This window comes from Dermochelys coriacea, chromosome 3, assembly GCF_009764565.3.
Source record: "Dermochelys coriacea isolate rDerCor1 chromosome 3, rDerCor1.pri.v4, whole genome shotgun sequence".
In the NCBI taxonomy this organism is placed as follows: Eukaryota; Metazoa; Chordata; order Testudines; family Dermochelyidae; genus Dermochelys; species Dermochelys coriacea.
In genome coordinates this window covers 62,146,881-62,166,333 of record NC_050070.1, presented here as the reverse complement: position 1 = coordinate 62,166,333, position 19,453 = coordinate 62,146,881, and the positions used below count along the sequence as shown (strand labels likewise).

The window sequence follows — 19,453 nt, the reverse complement described above, 5'->3', positions numbered from 1 at the left end:
ATAGAGGATGTTCTCATAGTTAAAGCAGTTGAATGCCACTCTGGGTAATTGGATTCTATCCCCGCTGCTGCACAGAGTTCCTTTGTGATTGTAAGTAACTCATATGCACCAAATTTTTCACATGCAGTCACTGTGTGTTCCATATTTTCTGGGTGCTCAACTTGAGACTCTGGGGTCTGATTTGCAAAAGTGCTAAGCACTCAGAACTACAATTGAAGTCAGTGGGAGCTGTGCTCTAAACATAAGTGCTATAATGCTGAAAAATCAGGCTCTGAGTGTCTAAAATTGGGCATCCAAAATTAGAGGATACTTTTCACCTTAATCTCTGCCTCAGTTTGCCATCTGTAAAATGGGGATAGCACCTACGTATTTCATAGAGGTGTTGTGAAAATACATTAATTAATGTTTGCTAAGCCCTTGGATAATGATGATCATAATAGAAAAAGGGTTTGAATAGGATGTGGTAAGTAAAGCATGAGCCACACTTTGAAAAATAAGAAAAGAAGTACTTGTGGCACCTTAGAGACTAACAAATTTATTTGAGCATAAGCTTTCGAAATATAGAATGGCTGGCTAATTAAGTGAACATTGTCCATTCTGTGCACTGAATGACACTGGGGTCTTGTGGAATTAATAGTATGTGATCGTGTAATTGATGATGGTATCATAATACATACATACAAGGGAGGCCGAATTAAGGTTGCCTTAACTCTGTTATTTCATGACTCCTAAGTGTTTGACTTTGCAACCACAATTATCTTCTTCATTACATGCAAAAAACCTATAAGACTTATAGAGCAAAACTATTTGTGTAGCGGGAGATACATTTTGAGAGGGAGATATCTCATACTATTTTTGATTTATTTTTTTTCGGGGGGGGGGGGGGAGATGGTATTAATGTCGTTTACAACATTTGCAGGAGAGGTTGATCACCCAAATAGGTCTATTTATTGTTTTGTGACTTGTTCTCCTAAAGCTGGCCAATTTCATCTTTAGTTAAGCTCACCATATAAATAGCACTTAACTTTATTTCTTGTTAGCACCACTTGCAAATCTTTGGTATATATTTTAAAAAAATGCAACTAAGAGAGGTGACTGCCTATTTATCTGCCTGAAGAGAACATTCTACAGTTTAGACTGCTTGAGTGTTCTTTAGTATGGTATCCGTAATATAGTATTGATACCACCCTGAATTTGTAGAATCTGTGAAATTTATCAAAAGACTTAAGTATATTTTTCTGTGAATAGGCATACTGTTTTTTCTAATGTTACTGTGCTCAGTCTTTTGATGGAAATCACATGAGATTTTTCCTTATTTGTAAAATGAAAGTATTTTATTAGTTTCAGAGTAGCAGCCGTGTTAGTCTGTATTCGCAAAAAGAAAAGGAGTACTTGTGGCACCTTAGAGACTAACAAATTTATTAGAGCATAAGCTTTCGTGAGCTACAGCTCACTTCATCGGATGCATCCAGAACAACTCACAACAAATCACAACTCCCACCTGATTCTGTAACCTCAAAGATCACAGACACAAAATGGGGATTTAAGGGCCATGTCTTTAATATAATATTCTGCAAGGTTAGTTACTGGATGTTTCATTCTGTGAAATAAATTAAATTAAATCTTCTGTAATATGGCATTAATTGCCTATAGGTTTTTGCTAACGTATCAGCTCAACAGGCAAAGACTTCACTGGGGTTATGTATGTTTGTTGGTTTTTTTAGTTTTCCAAAATAAAAAGAGACTCTGGAGTTCCATACCTAACTTTCCATGTGTTACATGGGAATGGATAGTAAAATGTTTTTGATGTAAATTGTTGTTCTTTCATCTGAATTTGCAGAGCCACAGATTGCTGGCATAGGTCATTTCATAAAGAAAATTATTCTTTTAAAATTGGTATACATATATATAGTATGCTGTCTTACTTGTTTATTCAAGCCTTGTGTTCTGATTAGCTTGAGGAGGTCAGTTTTAATTTTATTACATATCCCTTGAGTACATTAAAGTTTTCTAGTGAGTTTGTTTCATCATTATGCCAGCAATGTTCATCTTCTGATAGTAAAAACTTCAGCACTCCCACAGTCTGTGTTAAGAAGTTCAAATCCCAGGTGTACAAGTTTGCTCTGATCTTAACTTTGTCATAGGGATGTCAGTGGAAGGAAATATTCTTTTAATAAAAAATTGTCTATTATAAAGTTATCTAAATGTTTTTAAATAGTCTGTGTTCATTAATGTATTCAGTCACATGGAAGATATTATTTAGATCTTGTCCATCCCACATCTGATTGTTTAATTTGCTCTATGACATTTGTGTTACTTAAAGAAAAATGATTAGCAATATAAGTAAATGGTTAATCTCTGTGATGTTCTAGTCACCCACTTGTACCCACCTGTGTAATGTTGTGCTGATTGGGAGGGCCAGTGAAATTTGCTGCAGTGTGGAATTGTTTTAAACTATTGTGTGGACAGTGCGTGCAATTTTTTAAAATCCATTGAAGTTGTTTTGATCTTGCAGGGGCATAATGTACCATAAATAATTTCCAATGGGATGTGTGCTTCTAAATCACTTGGATGCTTTTGAAAATCCCACCCTTTGCCTTTTCACACTTTCCTTTTTCTATGGCATAAATTGAGCAGAAAGTATCTGCTTGAATTGTGAATTACCTGTCTCTGTCTAGTTAGTGTTAAATTAGAGTAAACATTGCTAGTACGTTTGTAAACACCCATTAAAATTGTTTTATGGGAAAAATAAGATAATCATACAATTATTTTAGTTCTCCCTTATTTTCACAACTGATTGTGCTAGAATATGTTCATGCCATGCTGAGAGAAGCCGTACGAGCACTCAGTCCACCAGGCCATATGCCTTCTTTAAGAGAGGAGGAATCTATTTTCTCAGAATATTAGTATAAAACTTGTATTTATGCATAAAGTTATTCTCCAGTTTCTTCTAATACACAAGCATGTGTGTTAGTATTATTTCCTCTAAATAAAAAGTAGCAGATTCCCAATGCTGTAAAATAGAGTAATAGCTATACTTTGTGCATCTGATTAATCTCTTTTATACAAACTAACAATTTATTCGTACTACAAACAATTGAACCATACTAATATTCAGTGTACCCATTGGGTGGTGCATTATCTTGATAACTTGGGAGTTCCTACTCTACTAGTGCATCTTATCACTATTTAAAATTAAAATAATAGTTTATTGATACTTTGATAGACCTTATCTGCATGTACCTGTACCATCTTGGTTTGAAAGGGTACACACTGTGTATCAGCAATGTGCTAACGTTTTGGCATTTTAAAATGTTGCTTAATTAATTTATGTTTCATTCTTAGGTTTACTATTTCCGACAAGGTCATGAAGCGTATATTGTAATGGCTAAAAAGAATAAAATATATAGCATTAATCCAAAAAAACAGCCGTGGCATAAAATGGAACTACGGGTATGATATTTCTTGCTTTTCCCATTTTTGTTGTGTTTAAAATAAGTCATAGAAAATAACTTTTATATATGTTATTTGACATAAAGTGTCCATAGTTTTGTTTACAGAATCTTTTAAACGTATTTTAACTTTGTTTTTAAAATGATTTATTAAGATTAAAAAATGTAACGATTGCCCCAGAAGTTTTAAACATTAATAAATAAATATTTAAAAGTTATGATTGTAATAACTTAATTGATTACTGAGAAGGATGAAACAAAAAATCCTAGACCTGTGATTGATGTTCATGTATCAATCTGATTTTTTTTTAACCCTTGTTAAAAGTGTGTTGCAGTGAACTGTTAAGTTTTCAAACAATTCAATACAATGAGGTTATATTGGGGAATTACAACTTTTTGGTTTCAGAGAGTAAATTTGAAAGGTCTATATTTGACCTATTAGTTTTGTTTACACAATTCACCACTGAAATCTGTTGTTCAACAGAAGTATATTCACTTTTTTCATTTCATATTTCTTTTACAGTCCTTTTATATTCAACTACCTTAAATAAGAATGTTGTTTTATTTACTTCAGGAACAAGAGCTGATGAAAATAGTTGGGATTAAATATGAAGTGGGATTGCCTACTCTCTGCTGTCTTAAACTTGCTTTTCTTGACCCAGATACTGGTAAATTGACTGGAGGATCATTCACCATGAAGTAAGGGAAGCATTATTTTGGTTCCAATAGGGAAACTGTTTTTTGTAATATTTAAAACCTTTTAAATTTGCTTAATTTTAAAGATAAGTTTTATTTTTAAACAGAAATTGCTGTGACATAAATTTAAGATGTTTATATTGAATTCAGATGCATTAAGTGCATTTTGATATCTAACAATGTTTTCTGTATTCTGTTGCTGGTTTTTTACCTTAATCATTCTTGTTCCATTTTGATTGCAACTAGGTACCATGATATGCCAGATGTTATAGATTTCCTAGTCTTGCGGCAGCAGTTTGATGATGCAAAACATAGACGATGGAATATAGGTAGGTGGTGGATTTTGTAAAAAGTTTAATAAATGCGTCTGGTTTCATTCATGTTGCCTTATTTCATTAGGAAACGTGGCAAAGTGGATGAAAATAAAGTATTATGCTGGAATCAAAGAGCAAGATCTTTAGAGAGATGCAGTGCTTACTGTTCCTGCAGAATTAAACTTTGCCACTGAACACAATTACATATGAGAAAAAATAAGAGTTTTTAAGGTGACCTGCAAAGGAACATAACGTTTTCCTTTTATCTTATATATATCATGAATATTACATCTTGTCTTCCCTTACTTGCTCAAGGACCCTTTGTAGGACTAAAGAACTAAGCTAGAGCTCTCTTCTCTCAATTGAAATGTTGACTTTCACAAAGAGAACTTTTGTTAGAAGTTTGAATTAAATAGGTATTTTAAGAAAATCAGACTTTTTAAAAGTATATAGCAAAAAGTCCCATCCTGCCTCAATTGCTCAGGTTTCAGTCTCTTGTGATGTCATAGTTCTACTAGTGTTTTAAGGAATCCTCCAGTAAAAATAGGGAAGACAAAATCTAATACTTGTTCGGTTTGGTTTGGTTTTTAAAGCATGAAAAAGGGCTATTCCTGATCTTTCCTTCTTTGCGGGCTTCTGTTCTGAGTTGTGAGATGGCACTCCCTGGCAGCAAGCTTGGGGGACTCTCTTCATAGAGGAGTCATTTGGGGGATGTGAACACACCTTATAGTGTTGAATGTTGAGTGTTCGAGATTACATAAAGGAAGTGCACCCTCTTTCCCCTATCATTTCAGTTTCCTTCACCGTTGACACAGCGAGCAGAAGGAACTCTCAGTTGTATGTGTTTTTTCCTAGCCCCATTGGATTTAGCTAGCCCAGTGGTTCTCAGTGTATTTACCATATGACAGCAATATGATTCAAATCAATGTACTATCTTCCATTTCAGCACTGGCAAATGTCTGCCAAGAGCATTTTAAATTAGCAAAATAAGGCAAAACATTAACTGTTAACATTAATTCATTTACTATAAGGGTGGTATGGCATGATGTATTGCCACCCTCATTTCTGCGCTGCTGCTGGCAGCGTGGCTGGGCTGAGCGCCCAGAGAGCGTGGCTGTGGAGCCTGCCTGGGGAGTCCTGCCCAATGTGAGTTGTCCCCCCAGCCAGGGACTGTCCCCCATGCACCCAGTCCCCCCACCCAGGGGACTGCCTCCTAGCCCCTCTCCAGACTGCCCCTCCCCAGCCAGGGAATGTCCCTCATCACCCAACCCCCCTGGGACTGTCCCCCCCAGCACCTGCACACGCCCTAGCTCCCTGCACACACACACCCTTGCTGATCTCCTACCTCAGCTGCACGTAGCTCAGCCATGCAGCTCTCCTGCCACTGCAGTCCTAGTGCCTCCAGGGATCCTGCTGCAACCTGAGTCCCTAGACTCATGATCCTGCAGGGTGGGGGTCATTGAGTATTCTGGCTTCCTGATGCAGCTGGGCCTGATCCTGCACTGCCCCATTTTTGCACCCTCCCGCCAGTTCTGCACCCAGGGCAGATCCCTTCCTGCCCCACCCTAATTACAGCCCTGGGGATGTCACATGGACCACAGCTGTGTGCTGATTAGGGAGCAAATGGCCCACAGGCCGTGGGGCTGAGAATGACCGAGCTAGCCCAAATTGTACAATTTTTATAACTTTTGGTTTTTCTTTCTTTCTTTCCCTCCTCCCCCAATGCCTGCTGCATAGTTATTTCCAGTCACTGGGTGCTGGGACCAACCATGATGAGTGTCCCATCACACACACACACACACACACACACACCTCTCTCTCTACAGAGATCCTTCTCACAAAAAAGTACTTCTGGAAGAAGAGGATTCCCTTATCACAAAAGGAGCCTTAGAGAAAGTACTTCCGTTTTCTGTACTTTCACATTCCCAAGAAGGTGGATGGTCTCAGACCTGATCTGGACCTCAGAAGGCTAAACAAATACCATAATATCTTAAGAATACAGGGTGTTCATGTTGGGAGTAATCTTACCCTATTACAAGGCGACTGGTACATAACACCTCTGATCCTTCAGGAGGTGTTATGAGTGCACCCCATCAGGGGTCAGTCCCTACACCTTCACCTCTCTTCTGGTGGAATATTGTGATTCTCCCTCTTAGATTGCATTTCTGGGCTCCCGCACCCTGTGTACCAACCATGATTTCACAACAGGCCTAATGGAGTTCAATGCCTGCAATCTTCCCTTTGGGAGTTGTGGCCAGTGATTAGCAGTGGTCACCAGACAGCCTTTTCTAAACAAAGTGTTGCTTAATCTTAACAGCAGGAACAAAGCATAACATAAAAGAAAAAGTCTTTTAACACAGTAACAGATCTATATGCATCACTACAGTCCTAGACACTCTGGCCTCTGGAAACTGGCTTCACCTTAGTTTCTCTTCTTCGGGAGTGTCTGTTTTTAAATCCGTCCAAAGTCCTTTGTCTTTTGAGTGTGATTAAACCAGTTTAGACTCCTCAACTGGGGATCAGAGAGAGACTTCAAAGTGGTTGGTTCTGCATTGTGTTTTAGCCCGTCCGGTGTTTGCTGGGAGATATGACTATCAGTGTCCATCCCTTTTCTGGGTTTATATCCTAACAAATCTGCTAGAGAATTATCTTAGGTAGGCATAAAGTAAACAACACAATAACCAGTTGTAATCATGCCTTAGTGGGCCACAACTGAGGATGCCAAACTTAGGCCAAACTACTGAGAAATAGGGCAAACACAGCCCAAAACTGGTGGTTATTTTTCCATGAGATATACCTAACCAGAAACAAAAAGTAAACTTCTTTTTCACCACACTGGCTAACAAGAAGTCATAAAAGCAGTTTTCTTGGACATTCCAGTTCTTATGTCACCACCAAAAATACTGGATTTAAAGGTGAGTGGTTCTTTACAACCAGTCTTATCAAATAAAAGATTTTTCTGATTCCAAAGGCCCAGCCACACAGCCACGTCAATATATAACTTAGCTTTTACCCAAAAATCACACTGATGCCAATCCTTTAGTATCTAAAATCTAAAGGTTTATTCATAGAAAGAGAGAAAGATAGAAAGAAAGGTAAGAGTTAAAATTGGTTAAAGGAATCAAATACATACAATATATGCAAAGTTCTTGGTTCAGGCTTGTAGCAGCGATAGAATAAACTACTGGCTTATGTCACGTCTCTGGCTGCTTCCAAATCATTGGAAGGACCTCAGTCCCTTGGTTAGAATGCTCCAGAGGTTTGAGGAGGACAGAGGCAAAATAGAGGTGTTTCCAGGGCCTTTTATAGCTTCTGCCATGTTGAGGGAATCCCATTGTTCCTACTGTGGAAAATTACAGCAACAAGTTTGGAGTTATATGGGCAAATCACATGTCCATGCATTTCGCCTAGTCACAGCATAAAATTCCATTAAGTGTAAATAGGCATCTCCCATGGTCCATTGTCAGTCAAATGTTCTTTTGATGGGCACTTAATTTAAATAGTAACTCCAAGATGTGCTGGCTAGCTACCTTCTGGTTGTTACAGCAAAAGCAAACATTTAAAATCCAGGTATAAAGCCAATACTCATAACTTCAAATACAAAAATAATACCTGCATACAAATAGTATAATCATAACCAGCAAATCATAACCTTTTCATAAACATTTTACATGCCACATTGTACAAATTTAGTTGCAAATATATAGTAGTGGTTGCAACAATATCTATATAGTAATATTTTAATCAAATAACGTCTCACCAGTCAGGATACATTAGCCACAAATTAGCCACAGATCAACTCCATGTTCTTCACACATGGCTCTCGACTTAAAGGACACCTATTTCCATGCAGCCATTAGGTTGACACATTGCAACTACCTTAAGTTCTGTATGGGACAGAGACATTACCAGTACAAAGTACTTCCCTTTGATCAGTCCATGGCCCCATTTTCATTCACTCTGGATTAGGGCATGTATTGATTGAGTTTTGCTACAATTTAGCCAGGGTGTTAGGACTTCCTGGGCTAAAACCCATTCCACCAGGTCCAGTGAAGCTTTTGTGGCATGTTTTAGGCAGGTACCCATAATGAAGATTTGTATAGCAGCCACTTGAAGTTCAGTCTAAACTTTCATCAAGCACTACTCTTTGGAATCATCATTGTCCTCTGATAGTCAATTTGGGAAAACTGTGCTACAATCCATATTTTATTAAGAACTTCTGCCTTCCACTGGGTAGACTGCTTGCTAGTCTCCTCGCAAGTGGGAATACACAGAAGCTCTCAGAGAAGAGAGAGGGGTTAGTATACAAAGTTTATTGTTTGCTGGACTTTGAGGAAGTTTGTACGTGAGAGGAAGAAACATAAGAACCTTCTAAAGCAAGAAATCCTATTGAGAACAATATGTATTACATATGTGAGTTTTATATATATTAGAATTAAAGATATTAAAAAATTAAACTGTCTTCCACTGCTATAAGCTTGAAAAATGTTGCAACATGTTCTAATATACATGTAAATTATACTGATTGCTGATTTTTATATGCTCATTACCTATATTTTTTCTGATATCCTACACAACTTAATATAAGTTCTTTCTAAATTGTGCCTTTTAGTGTTGTTTTAAGGATGTATCAAGCTGAATACTCTTTATATTTGTCCATTGACAAAGACATCTCCAAAGAATGACTACCATGAAGATTAGACAAATGTAGTGTAGAAATTGGTAAAAGATTAAGACTATGACAGCAAAGTACTTTTTATTAATGAGATTGTTTTGTATTGTCCAGGTGATCGTTTCAGGTCAGTAATAGATGATGCCTGGTGGTTTGGAACAATTGAAAGCCAGGAACCTCTACAGCCTGAATATCCTGACAGTTTATTTCAGTGCTACAATGTCTGGTTAGCAAATTTGTCTTTACTTCGGCTTTTAATAAATCATTTTAATGTAAATTTTAATCTTGAATAGCAAGCACTGATTTAGGTGATTTGGTTCCTTTAATTGCAATAATAAAACTTATTATAAAGTGTGTTCATTATGTAATAAAATAAACATTACATATAAGAGTAATACATTTTTACTGTTTAAACAGTACTAATTACTATAATTTAAACTTGGTTAATTTTTTCTTTAAGCTGGGATAATGGTGACACTGAGAAGATGAGTCCTTGGGATATGGAGCTCATACCAAATAATGGTGCGTAAGTGTGTAGATGTGTTATCTTGATTCATAAATATAGAAAGCCTATCTTATGCAAATAGTTTTTAAAAATTAAAGTTACCAAGTATGTTTCTCTGTAAAATGCCAGAAAAAAAGAAACAAATAAGAATCATAAAAACAATTGCAATATAAATTCATGCTTAAATCACCAAATTACATATACACATCTATTAAAATGAGCATGACCTGTGAATGGAGTAACTGGATATATAATCATGTCAACATCATTAATGGAAAAAAGCCTAAGAGTTTGCTAATGAGTAGGCTCACTGGAAATTCATAAGATTCTGTAACTTCCCTGTTTTCCAGGCAGGAAAGTAATGTTTTGGTATTATTCTTCCTGTGGAAACAGAACAAAATCACTCAAGAATTCAACAGATGGCATTTCGCCTGGCCCACATGCAAGCTAGAAGGAACAGATGAACCTGCTTCCCCTCTAGGTTCAGTGGAAGTTGCATGCTAGAGAGACCTTTTGTCCCTGCAATGCACTCACTAATTCTATTCACACAAAGTGTTTGGGGGCAAATTGGCAAAGGGAACTTATTCCCTCTCTGGTCCAGCTATCCAAGGTAGGAATTGTGAAGTGCATGCTCTCCGGTGGGCCCACTAGCATTATTTCTTCTGTCCATCCACACACTACTGGACTACTGCACTCTGAGTTGGCTTTTTTTTTAAATTAGTTAAAAACTGAATATAGTTGGAATATTTTTCTGGGAAATGTATTGATGACTTTGCTTTGCTATCCATAAACTATTTGTTTTTTCTTTCTCTCTCAAAGTAGAACTATGATTCAGTTCAGCCTACTGTACATATTCTGTTACAATTATTTATTATTTCAATATGTTTATTCGTTTTCTCATTATTTGGTTTTAAAGAATAAAGTACCTTTCCCAGGCTCTTCCTACCTCTTAGAAATCATTAAAAGTGCAGCAACACACAAGATAAAACCTGCAGCATCTCTAACACTGAAATGTAACAGGTTTCAGAGTGGTAGCTGTGTTAGACTGTATAAGCAAAAACAACAAGGAGTTCTTGTGGCACCTTAGAGATTAACAAATGTATTTGGGCATAAGCTTTTGTGGGCTAAAACCCTCTTCATCAGATGCATGGAGTGGAAATACAGTTGCAGGTATATTTATACATAGTACATGAAAAGATGGGAGTTGCCTTACCAGGTCGGGGGTCAGTCTAATGAGACAATTTAATTATCAGTAGAATACCAAGGGAGGAAAAATCACTTTTGTAGTTGTGATGAGGGTGGCCCATTTCAAACAGTTGACAAGAAGGTGTGAGAAACAGTGGGTGGAAATTAGTATGGTAAAACTAGGTTTTGTACTGACTCATCCACTCCCAGTCTTTATTCAGGCCTAATTTGATGGTGTCCAGTTTGCAAATCAATTCCAGTTCTGCAGTTTCACATTGGAGTCTGTTTTTGAAGTTTTTTTGTTGAAGAATTGCCACTTTTAAGTTTATTGAGTGACCAGGGAGGTTGAAGTGTTCTCCCACTAGTTTTTGAATGTTGTAATTCCTGATGTCAGATTTGTGTCCATTTATTATTTTGCGTAGAGTCTGTCCAGTTTGGCCATTGTACAGAGGGGCATTGCTGGCACATGATGTTACATATCACATTGGTAGATGTGCAGGTGAATGAGCCCCTGATGGTGTGACTGATGTGATTAGGCCCTATGATGGTGTCCCCTGAATAGATATGTGGACAGAGTTGTCAACGGGCTTTGTTGCAAGGATAGGTTCCTGGGTTGGTGGTTCTGTTGTGTGGTGTGTGGTTGCTGGTGAGTATTTGCTTCAGATTGGGGGGCTGCTTGTAAGCAAGGACTGGCCTGTCTCCCAAGGTCTGTGAGAGTAAGGGATCGTCCTTCAGGATAGGTTGTAGATCCTTGATGATGAGCTGGAGAGGTTTTAGTTGGGGGCTGTAGGTAATGGCTAGTGGCATTCTGTTACTTTCTTTGCTGGGCCTGTCTTGTAGTAGGTGACTTCTGGGTACCCTTCTGGCTCTGTCAGTCTGTTTCTTAACTTCACCAGGTGGCTATTGTAGGCTTAAGAACTTTTGTTGTTTTAAGAACTATTGTAGTTTTAAGAATGCTTGATAGAGATCTTGTAGGTGTTTGTCTCTATCTGAGGAATTGGAGCAAATGCAGTTGTATCTTAGAGCTTGGCTGTAGACAATGGATCGTGTGATGTGGTCTGGATGAAAGCTGGAGGCATGTAGGTAAGTATAGTGGTCAGTAAGTTTTTGGTACAGGGTGGTGGTTGTGACCATCGCTTATTAGCACTGTAGTGTCGAGAAAGCGGATCTCCTGTGTGGACTGGTCCAGGCTGAGGTTGATGGTGGAGTGGAAATTGTTGAAATCCAGGTGGAATTTCTCAAGGGCCTCCTTCCCATGGGTCCAGATGATGAAGATGTCATCAATGCAGCGCAAGTAGAGTAGGGGCATTAGGGGATGAGAGTGGAGGAAGCGTTGTTCTAAGTCAGCCATAAAAATGTTGGTATATTGTGGGGCCATGCGGGTACCCGTAGAAGTCCCGCTGACTTGAAGGTATAAATTGTCCCCAAAATCTGAAATAGTTGTGGGTGAGGACAAAGTCACAAAGTTCAGCCACCAGGTTTTCCGTGACGTTATCGGGGACACTGTTCCTGACAGCTTGTAGTCCATCTTTGTGTGGAATGTTGGTGTAGAGGGCTTCTACATCCATAGGGCTAGGATGGTGTTTTCGGGAAGATGACCAAAGGATTGTAGTTTCCTAAGGAAGTCATTGGTGTCTCGAAGATAGCTGGGAGTGCTGGTAGCATAGGGCCTAAGGAGAGAGTCTACATAGCCAGACAGTCCTGCTGTCAGGGTGTCAGTGCCTGAGATGATGGGATGTCCAGGATTCCCAGGTTTATGGATTTTGGGTAGCAGATAGAATACCCCTGGTCAGGGCTCTAGGGGTGTGTCAGTGTAGATTTGTTCCTGTGCATCTTCAGGGAGTTTCTTGAGCAGATGGTGTAGTTTCTTTTGGTAATCCTCAGTGGGGTCAGAGGGTAGTGGCCTGTAGAATATGGTGTCAGAGAGGTGTCTAGCAGCCTCTCGTTCGTATGACAACTCTGCTGCTAGACAACTCTCTGACATTGGCCAAACCGGACAGTCTCTATGCAAAAGAATAAATGGACACAAATCTGATATCAGGAATTACAACATTCAAAAACTATTAGGAGAACACTTCAACCTCCCTGGCCAATTAAGAAAGTGAAAAGTGGCAATTCTTCAACAAAAAAACTTCAAAGACAGACTCCAGTGTGAAACTGCAGAACTGGAATTGATTTGCAAACTGGACACCATCAAATTAGGCCTGAATAAAGACTGGAAGTGGATGAGTCAGTACAAAACCTAGTTTTACCATACTAATTTCCGCCCACTGTTTCTCACACCTTTTTGTCAACTGTTTGAAATGGGCCACCCTCATTACCACTACAAAAGTGATTTTTCCTCCCTTGTTATTCTACTGATAATTAAATTGTCTCATTAGACTGACCCCCGACCTGGTAAGGCAACTCCCATCTTTTTATGTACTATGTATAAATATACCTGCAACTGTATTTTCCACTCCATGCATCTGATGAAGTGGGTTTTAGCCCACGAAAGCTTATGCCCAAATACATTTGTTAGTCTCTAAGTTGCTACAAGGACTTCTCGTTGTTTTTACCAAAATTTAAGATATCCACCCAACCATAAACCCAAACATCCCAAGAATTCCTTGCTACACCTACAAATACTTACCCTTATTGCATTTTCCCTCCCCAAAAGTCTGGATAAAAAGATGGATCTTGCAGTGTGCCCTGAAAATCAACAGATTCTGGCTAATTTTGATCAAATCAGGGTATTAATTCCAAAGTTGAATGCCCTCAAGAGAATGCCCTGATGGTAGCTTCTCTTCTGTGTCACAGGGGTTCCAGTTCAAGAACATCCACTTACCATAGCAATGGAAGAAGGAGAAAGGCAGTTTTCAAAATAGGCAGGTCTCAAGAGCTATATAGGTTAAAATCAATATCTATAAACTCTATCTGAAAACCTATAAAGCACCACTACAGTTCCCAGAGCATAGTTAAATTATCAATTTATTTTAAAAATTTCACATGCTACAGAACTACCCTTGTTTATTGCAAAAATACATTCTCCCACAAACTGACTGTAAGTCTGCAAGTCTAGTAAATAGAAAATCCACAAAATTCTGGCAGGATCCAGCAATCTGCATTGTGGAAACACATTTGTTAGCTGGTAACAATAATACATGAAGCATGTAAGACCCCAGAACAGTATCAAAGCATTGTTGTTTTTTGCACAAAGAACTAAACATCTTACACTTCTATTCAGTAAAACAATGTTATTGTATATACTGCCTATATTAATTGTTCTGTGTTTTTAATAGAAGTATGTTTGTCTTGAAATATAAACAGATGAATATTTTGCAGTGATCATCTGGGTCTTTTTTTATGGCATATTTCAGCTGTGTTTCCTGAAGAGCTGGGAACTAGTGTTCCTTTAACTGATGTTGAATGCCGAACATTGATCTACAAACCTCTGGATGGAGAATGGGGTTCCAGAACCCGAGATGAGGAATGTGACAGAATTATTGCAGGGATAAACCAGCTCATGACTCTAGGTAAACATTTGTGATTGAATAATTTAGGAAACATTCAGCATGCAAGCTAACTTTTTCGGAAGGGATGATGTGCATTTTTATGAGAACACCACAATTCACAAAATTAGTAAATGCTGTCATTGATCAACTACAATAGTCATAAAATCACTACTTACATAAGAATGGCCATACTGGGTCAGACCAAAGGTCCATCCAGCCCAGTATCCTATCTACTGACAGTGGCCAATGCCAGATGCCCCAGAAGGAGTAAACTTAACAGGTAATGATCTAGTTATCTCTCTCCTGCCATCCATCTCCACCCTCTGACAAACAGAGACTAGGGACACCATTCCTTACCCATCCTGGCTAATAGCCATTAATGGACTTAATCTCAATGTATTTATCCAGTTCTCTTTTAAACCCTGTTATAGTCCTAGCCTTCACAACCTCCTCAGGCAAGGAGTTCCACAGGTTGACTGTGCACTGAGTGAAGAAGAACTTCCTTTTATTTGTTTTAAACCTGCTACCCATTAATTTCATTTGGTGGCCCCCAGTTCTTATATTATGGGAACAAGTAAATAACTTTTCCTTATTCACTTTCCCACACCACTCATGATTTTATATATCTCTATCATATCCCCCTTTAGTCTCCTCTTTTCCAAGCTGAAAAGTCCTAGCCTCTTTAATCTCTCCTCGTATGGGGCACATCCCAAACCCCTAATCATTTTAGTTGCCCTTTTCTGAACCTTTTCTACTTGAATTATTACCTTATTAAAAAAAAGAGAATATTTTGTTCACAACATGACATATCTGCATAGTGCCTTTAATATATAGTCTGACCCAAACTTTCAAAGGTGACTAGTGATTTTGAGTGTTTCAATTTTTGAACATTTAACTTGAAAGACCTTGAAGAGCTTGATTTTCAGAAAGTACTGAACACTTGCCCTTTGAAAATCAAGGCCTGTTCATGATATCTCAAACTGAGCACCCAAAATCACTTGCTAGTGTTGAAAATGGAGGCCCCTATGTTGAATACAAAAGCTGTAACTTCATTTTGAACAGATAGCAAAAGTATGTATTTGTTTTGTTTTCCTAGAAAATGTTATGATAAATAGCTGTACTTGGGATTTTTTCTAACTAATCTGCTGTGTACTCCAGCCATCATTTTTCTTTTCTTTGGGTTGTGAGGAGAACAGATGTGTAATGTATTGGTTAGCAAATGGTTCACTATGAGTTTACTACTTGTGGGGACAATTGCTGATCTATATTGGCAGTTTCTGAAAAGTGCAACATTATAAATTCTTTCTACATACACATCACTAATTCTGTCATTAACATAGTCAAAGGTATGCAAAAATCATTGATGCATATATTGAATAACTTTAGGTGTCTTGTGATAAGATGGCTGTTGAAATGTGCATAATTAATTTTTGTGTGTCTGTATGGTACTTAAACAAATGTGTGAACTATTATAAACAAAAATTTGGTTTAACAGGGATTAAGATTTGTTAAGTGTGACATCCCCCTAATGCAAAAAAACAAGGAAATGTGAAGTTGTGGGACACCTTGGTGGTACCTGAATGCTTATACAGCATGTTTTCTTTGATTGGGACACACTGCATCTTCACAAGAAACTACCTTCTGCCCCCAACAAATAAGGAAACACACTACACATAACTCATTAATCTCCCTCTTTCAGAATAATGTAAAACATTAATTACAAAAGGAGTTAGCAGATACCAGCAGTGATATGTGTAGTATGTTATGTGCTTCTGGAGGAAGTATGAGGTTGTAATTAATGTTTCCACTACCGTGCCTCCATAATAAGAGTAATGGTATATTTAAATTATCTTAGCTGGTTCTTTCCATAGTCTGTGTGAGGTTTTGTTTTTTTAACTACTACTATTGTTGCTTGTTTTGTATAAAGATTCAATTTACTGTAGCAATCTTAAGAGTAGATTTTTAACTACAATAGAGCATTCTGTTTCCCTTTTTCTTAGAAGATCAATTCATCTAGCAACTAATTTTTGTCAATTCTTGTTTTTAAAAATATATTTTAAATATATTTTAGAGTTTAAAATGTTTGTACTAATGTTTTTCATTCCTTCTCCTATAAAATCAGGTATTGTAAGAACCATAAGTCCAGTTGGATAAGTGGAGGGAAAGAAAAATAAAGCCTATGAAGCCTTCACTTGTTTGAATTCCCTTATCTTCTGGCATATTGTTTTTCTGCTTGTATCATATTTGTCTTTGTCCTAAATTTCTTGTAAATTCCTCTGGGCAGGAACTACAGCTTTTATAGTAACAGTCTAAAGAATTGCTTTGCACATTAAAATTGGAGAACTTTGAAGATGAAGGAGTGATAATGCAGGGGTTCTCAACCTTTTTGTTGCCAAAGCCCCCCCTCAACATGCTATAAAAATGCTTCACCCCCCCACTGCTCCTGGCTTAGGGGGCGGCCGCTGGCTTCAGCCCTGCGACACTCCTGACTGGGGAAGCGGGGGGCAGCTTTAACCTCACGCCGCTCCCGGCTTCAGCACTGGGGCTTGGGGCACCAGCTTTTAGCTGTGGAGCTCCATGCCCTCCCTGAAAGGGCTCACGGACCCCCAGTTGAGAACTGCTGTGGTAATGTAAAGATTAATTAATTAATTGATATTTTTCCAAAGCAGAATGAGTCAGAAGTGCACCAATTAATATCTTGGAATTGCATATTTTGAATAATATAACTTACAGATTTGTATCTGTAGCAAAAAGTAATTCTCTTTATATTTTGAATGCACACAACATGCTTCTCAGAGTGCAGTCTTTCATGCCCAGAGGGATGGCTCTGATTAATCACTACAGTAATCATGCTTATGGCATGTGCTACAGCACATGTGTGTGTATAAAGTTTCACTAATATTTTAAAATATGTAATTTTGGCTTTTCTTGTTTGTTTCTGTCACTTACTATTTGTATTCTAAGCTTCAAGGGGTATGTGGTTGGGGAGGGGTGTTGAAAATAAAAAAGATCTGAAACAGACTATTAAAGTGCTGGTTTTATGTGATATAACATTGAATTTTCATTTGTATTTAGATATTGCTTCTGCATTTGTGGCACCTGTGGATCTCCAAGCTTATCCAATGTATTGCACTGTTGTGGCATATCCCACAGATCTCAGTACCATTAAACAAAGACTGGAAAGCAGATTTTACAGGTTAGATCCAAGTCTCTGTTACTTCTATAAAGAAGTGCCAGATAAACCTTTTTGATTGTCTTTTTATGGGATAATGTCTAACAAAGAGATTGAAATAGGTAGACTATGTCCATCTGTCTCACCATGCATCTATCCTTCATCTAGGTTTTCCTTTTATAAAATGTTAAAGTAGGGATTGACTAGCTGTTTTTCTTGGATGTGAATTTTAGAATATGCATTGTTCAAGTGCCTAGTGCTACAGTTGGCTCCGTGTGTGTGAATCCAACTGCAGGATCAGGGTATATGTCTATAAAGTAATTTTCAAATCAAAGTAATTGCATTTATGCTTTTAAAATTAAACAAATTGACTGAAAATATTTAGTTTACTGTTTAAAATGATAAATTGAAAAAATAGGCAGACTATCCCTCACAGCATTTTAATGTATTTATTAGCAGTTTAAGGTAAGAGTCTGCACATAACTCATACTTTTAAGACAGGTTTCAGAGTAGCAGCCGTATTAGTCTGTATTCACAAAAAGAAAGGAGTACTTGTGGCACCTTAGAGACTAACAAATTTATTTGAGCATTTAAGAGAAACTGTTGGCTTGGCAGTTTGTCCCTTTATAAAAGTCTTATTGAATTAGGTCACCATTTCATTGTAGTTGCAGACAGTTTTTTGAATTTTGTTTTAATTTGCTTGCACAGTTTTTATCTCTTTCCCTAAATGACTGCTGTATTCGGCAAATTGTCTTTAATATTCAGTATTTAATTATCTGAGATGAAGTAATTGTTCTATTAAAATACTTTGTGGAAGACTCCTTCTCTTGATTTACAGAAGATATTTGCTTTGAGAATTTATCCCCTCCCCCGTGCATATGGCATGTTGTTTTGCTACTTGGGCTGCATCTGAAGATTAATATGTAGTGCTCCTTGCATACTCATACATTACTAGGATGTAATTCTCATATAAAACTGTTTTTCTTCATTGTCAGAGAAAATGGACATCAGAGGCTTTTGAGCACGGATATTTACTTTTTCTCTCTCTTGCTTCCACCCCCAGCCCATTTCTCTCTTTCTCTGGGTATTTTTACTGGAAAGTTTACTGAAATGGTATTCCGAAATTAGAAATTATTTATTAAAATTGCCAAATACACATATACTGTTCTGTTCTAAGATAATATGTTCCAAGACGTAGGTCTAATTTTTAAAAATAGTATTAATCATAAGACAATATTTATCTGCCCAAGGAATTTTATGCAAACCGAAGATTTGGTGGTTCTTCAAGTAATGTCCCTATAGATGCTCCACTTCAGGTGCATGTGCACCCCATGTGCTTTTGATCAGAAACCTTCGATAGCAGTGTCCATTCGGCCTGCACATGGGTCCCATACCGACATCAAGGCTATATACGTCTGTGCAAGAGAACCACCCTCAGTTCCTTCTCAACTGCCTTGGTCTGAGACAGACCCTGAGCGTGTCTGCCTCAAGTGTGCCTCAGCTAAAAGAATTTTTCCTAATTGCTAGTTTAGTTCAGTTTAGTTCGTAAATTAAATTAAATTAGATTAGATTAGTTTAGTGGTTGAGAGGCTTTGTTTTGTTTCTCTCTCCTTCCTCTAGGGAGGGTTGCCCAAATGCACTGCCTCGGATACATGGTGTAGTTCTTCTCGATGACTGGCTCCTCTTGGGTCTCTCACAGCAGGAAGTCACCTCTGTGACTTGCCCTTGCACGCTGCTGATGTCTCTGGGTATGTGCATCAACAAGGAGAAGTTGGTGCTGACACCTACACAGAGAATGCACTTTATCGGCGTGCATCTCAACTGCATTGCAGCCAGGGCTTTCCTCCCAGCAGACTGCTTCGCAACACTGACATCCATCATCACGGACCTGTATCGCAGACTCTGCACCACAGTCCACTGCTGTCTCTCTCCCCTCAGCCCTATGGCTGCCTAGACCTATGCG

At 38.0% G+C, this 19,453-nt stretch overlaps 1 protein-coding gene across 5 annotated transcripts in view; it reads left to right on the top strand.

Moving 5' to 3' along the window:
• The window catches only part of LOC119853819 (pleckstrin homology domain interacting protein), a 311,916-nt gene that overhangs the window by 243,155 nt on the left and 49,308 nt on the right, over positions 1-19,453 (top strand). For all 5 annotated transcript variants that reach the window (XM_038397319.2, XM_038397318.2, XM_043510549.1 and 2 more), the window contains 7 exons: positions 3,346-3,453; positions 4,027-4,151; positions 4,395-4,477; positions 9,249-9,360; positions 9,595-9,656; positions 14,184-14,339; positions 17,394-17,514. In XM_038397319.2, the coding sequence (XP_038253247.1) occupies positions 3,346-3,453; positions 4,027-4,151; positions 4,395-4,477; positions 9,249-9,360; positions 9,595-9,656; positions 14,184-14,339; positions 17,394-17,514 (767 nt within the window). The remainder of the gene's footprint in view (positions 1-3,345; positions 3,454-4,026; positions 4,152-4,394; positions 4,478-9,248; positions 9,361-9,594; positions 9,657-14,183; positions 14,340-17,393; positions 17,515-19,453) is intronic.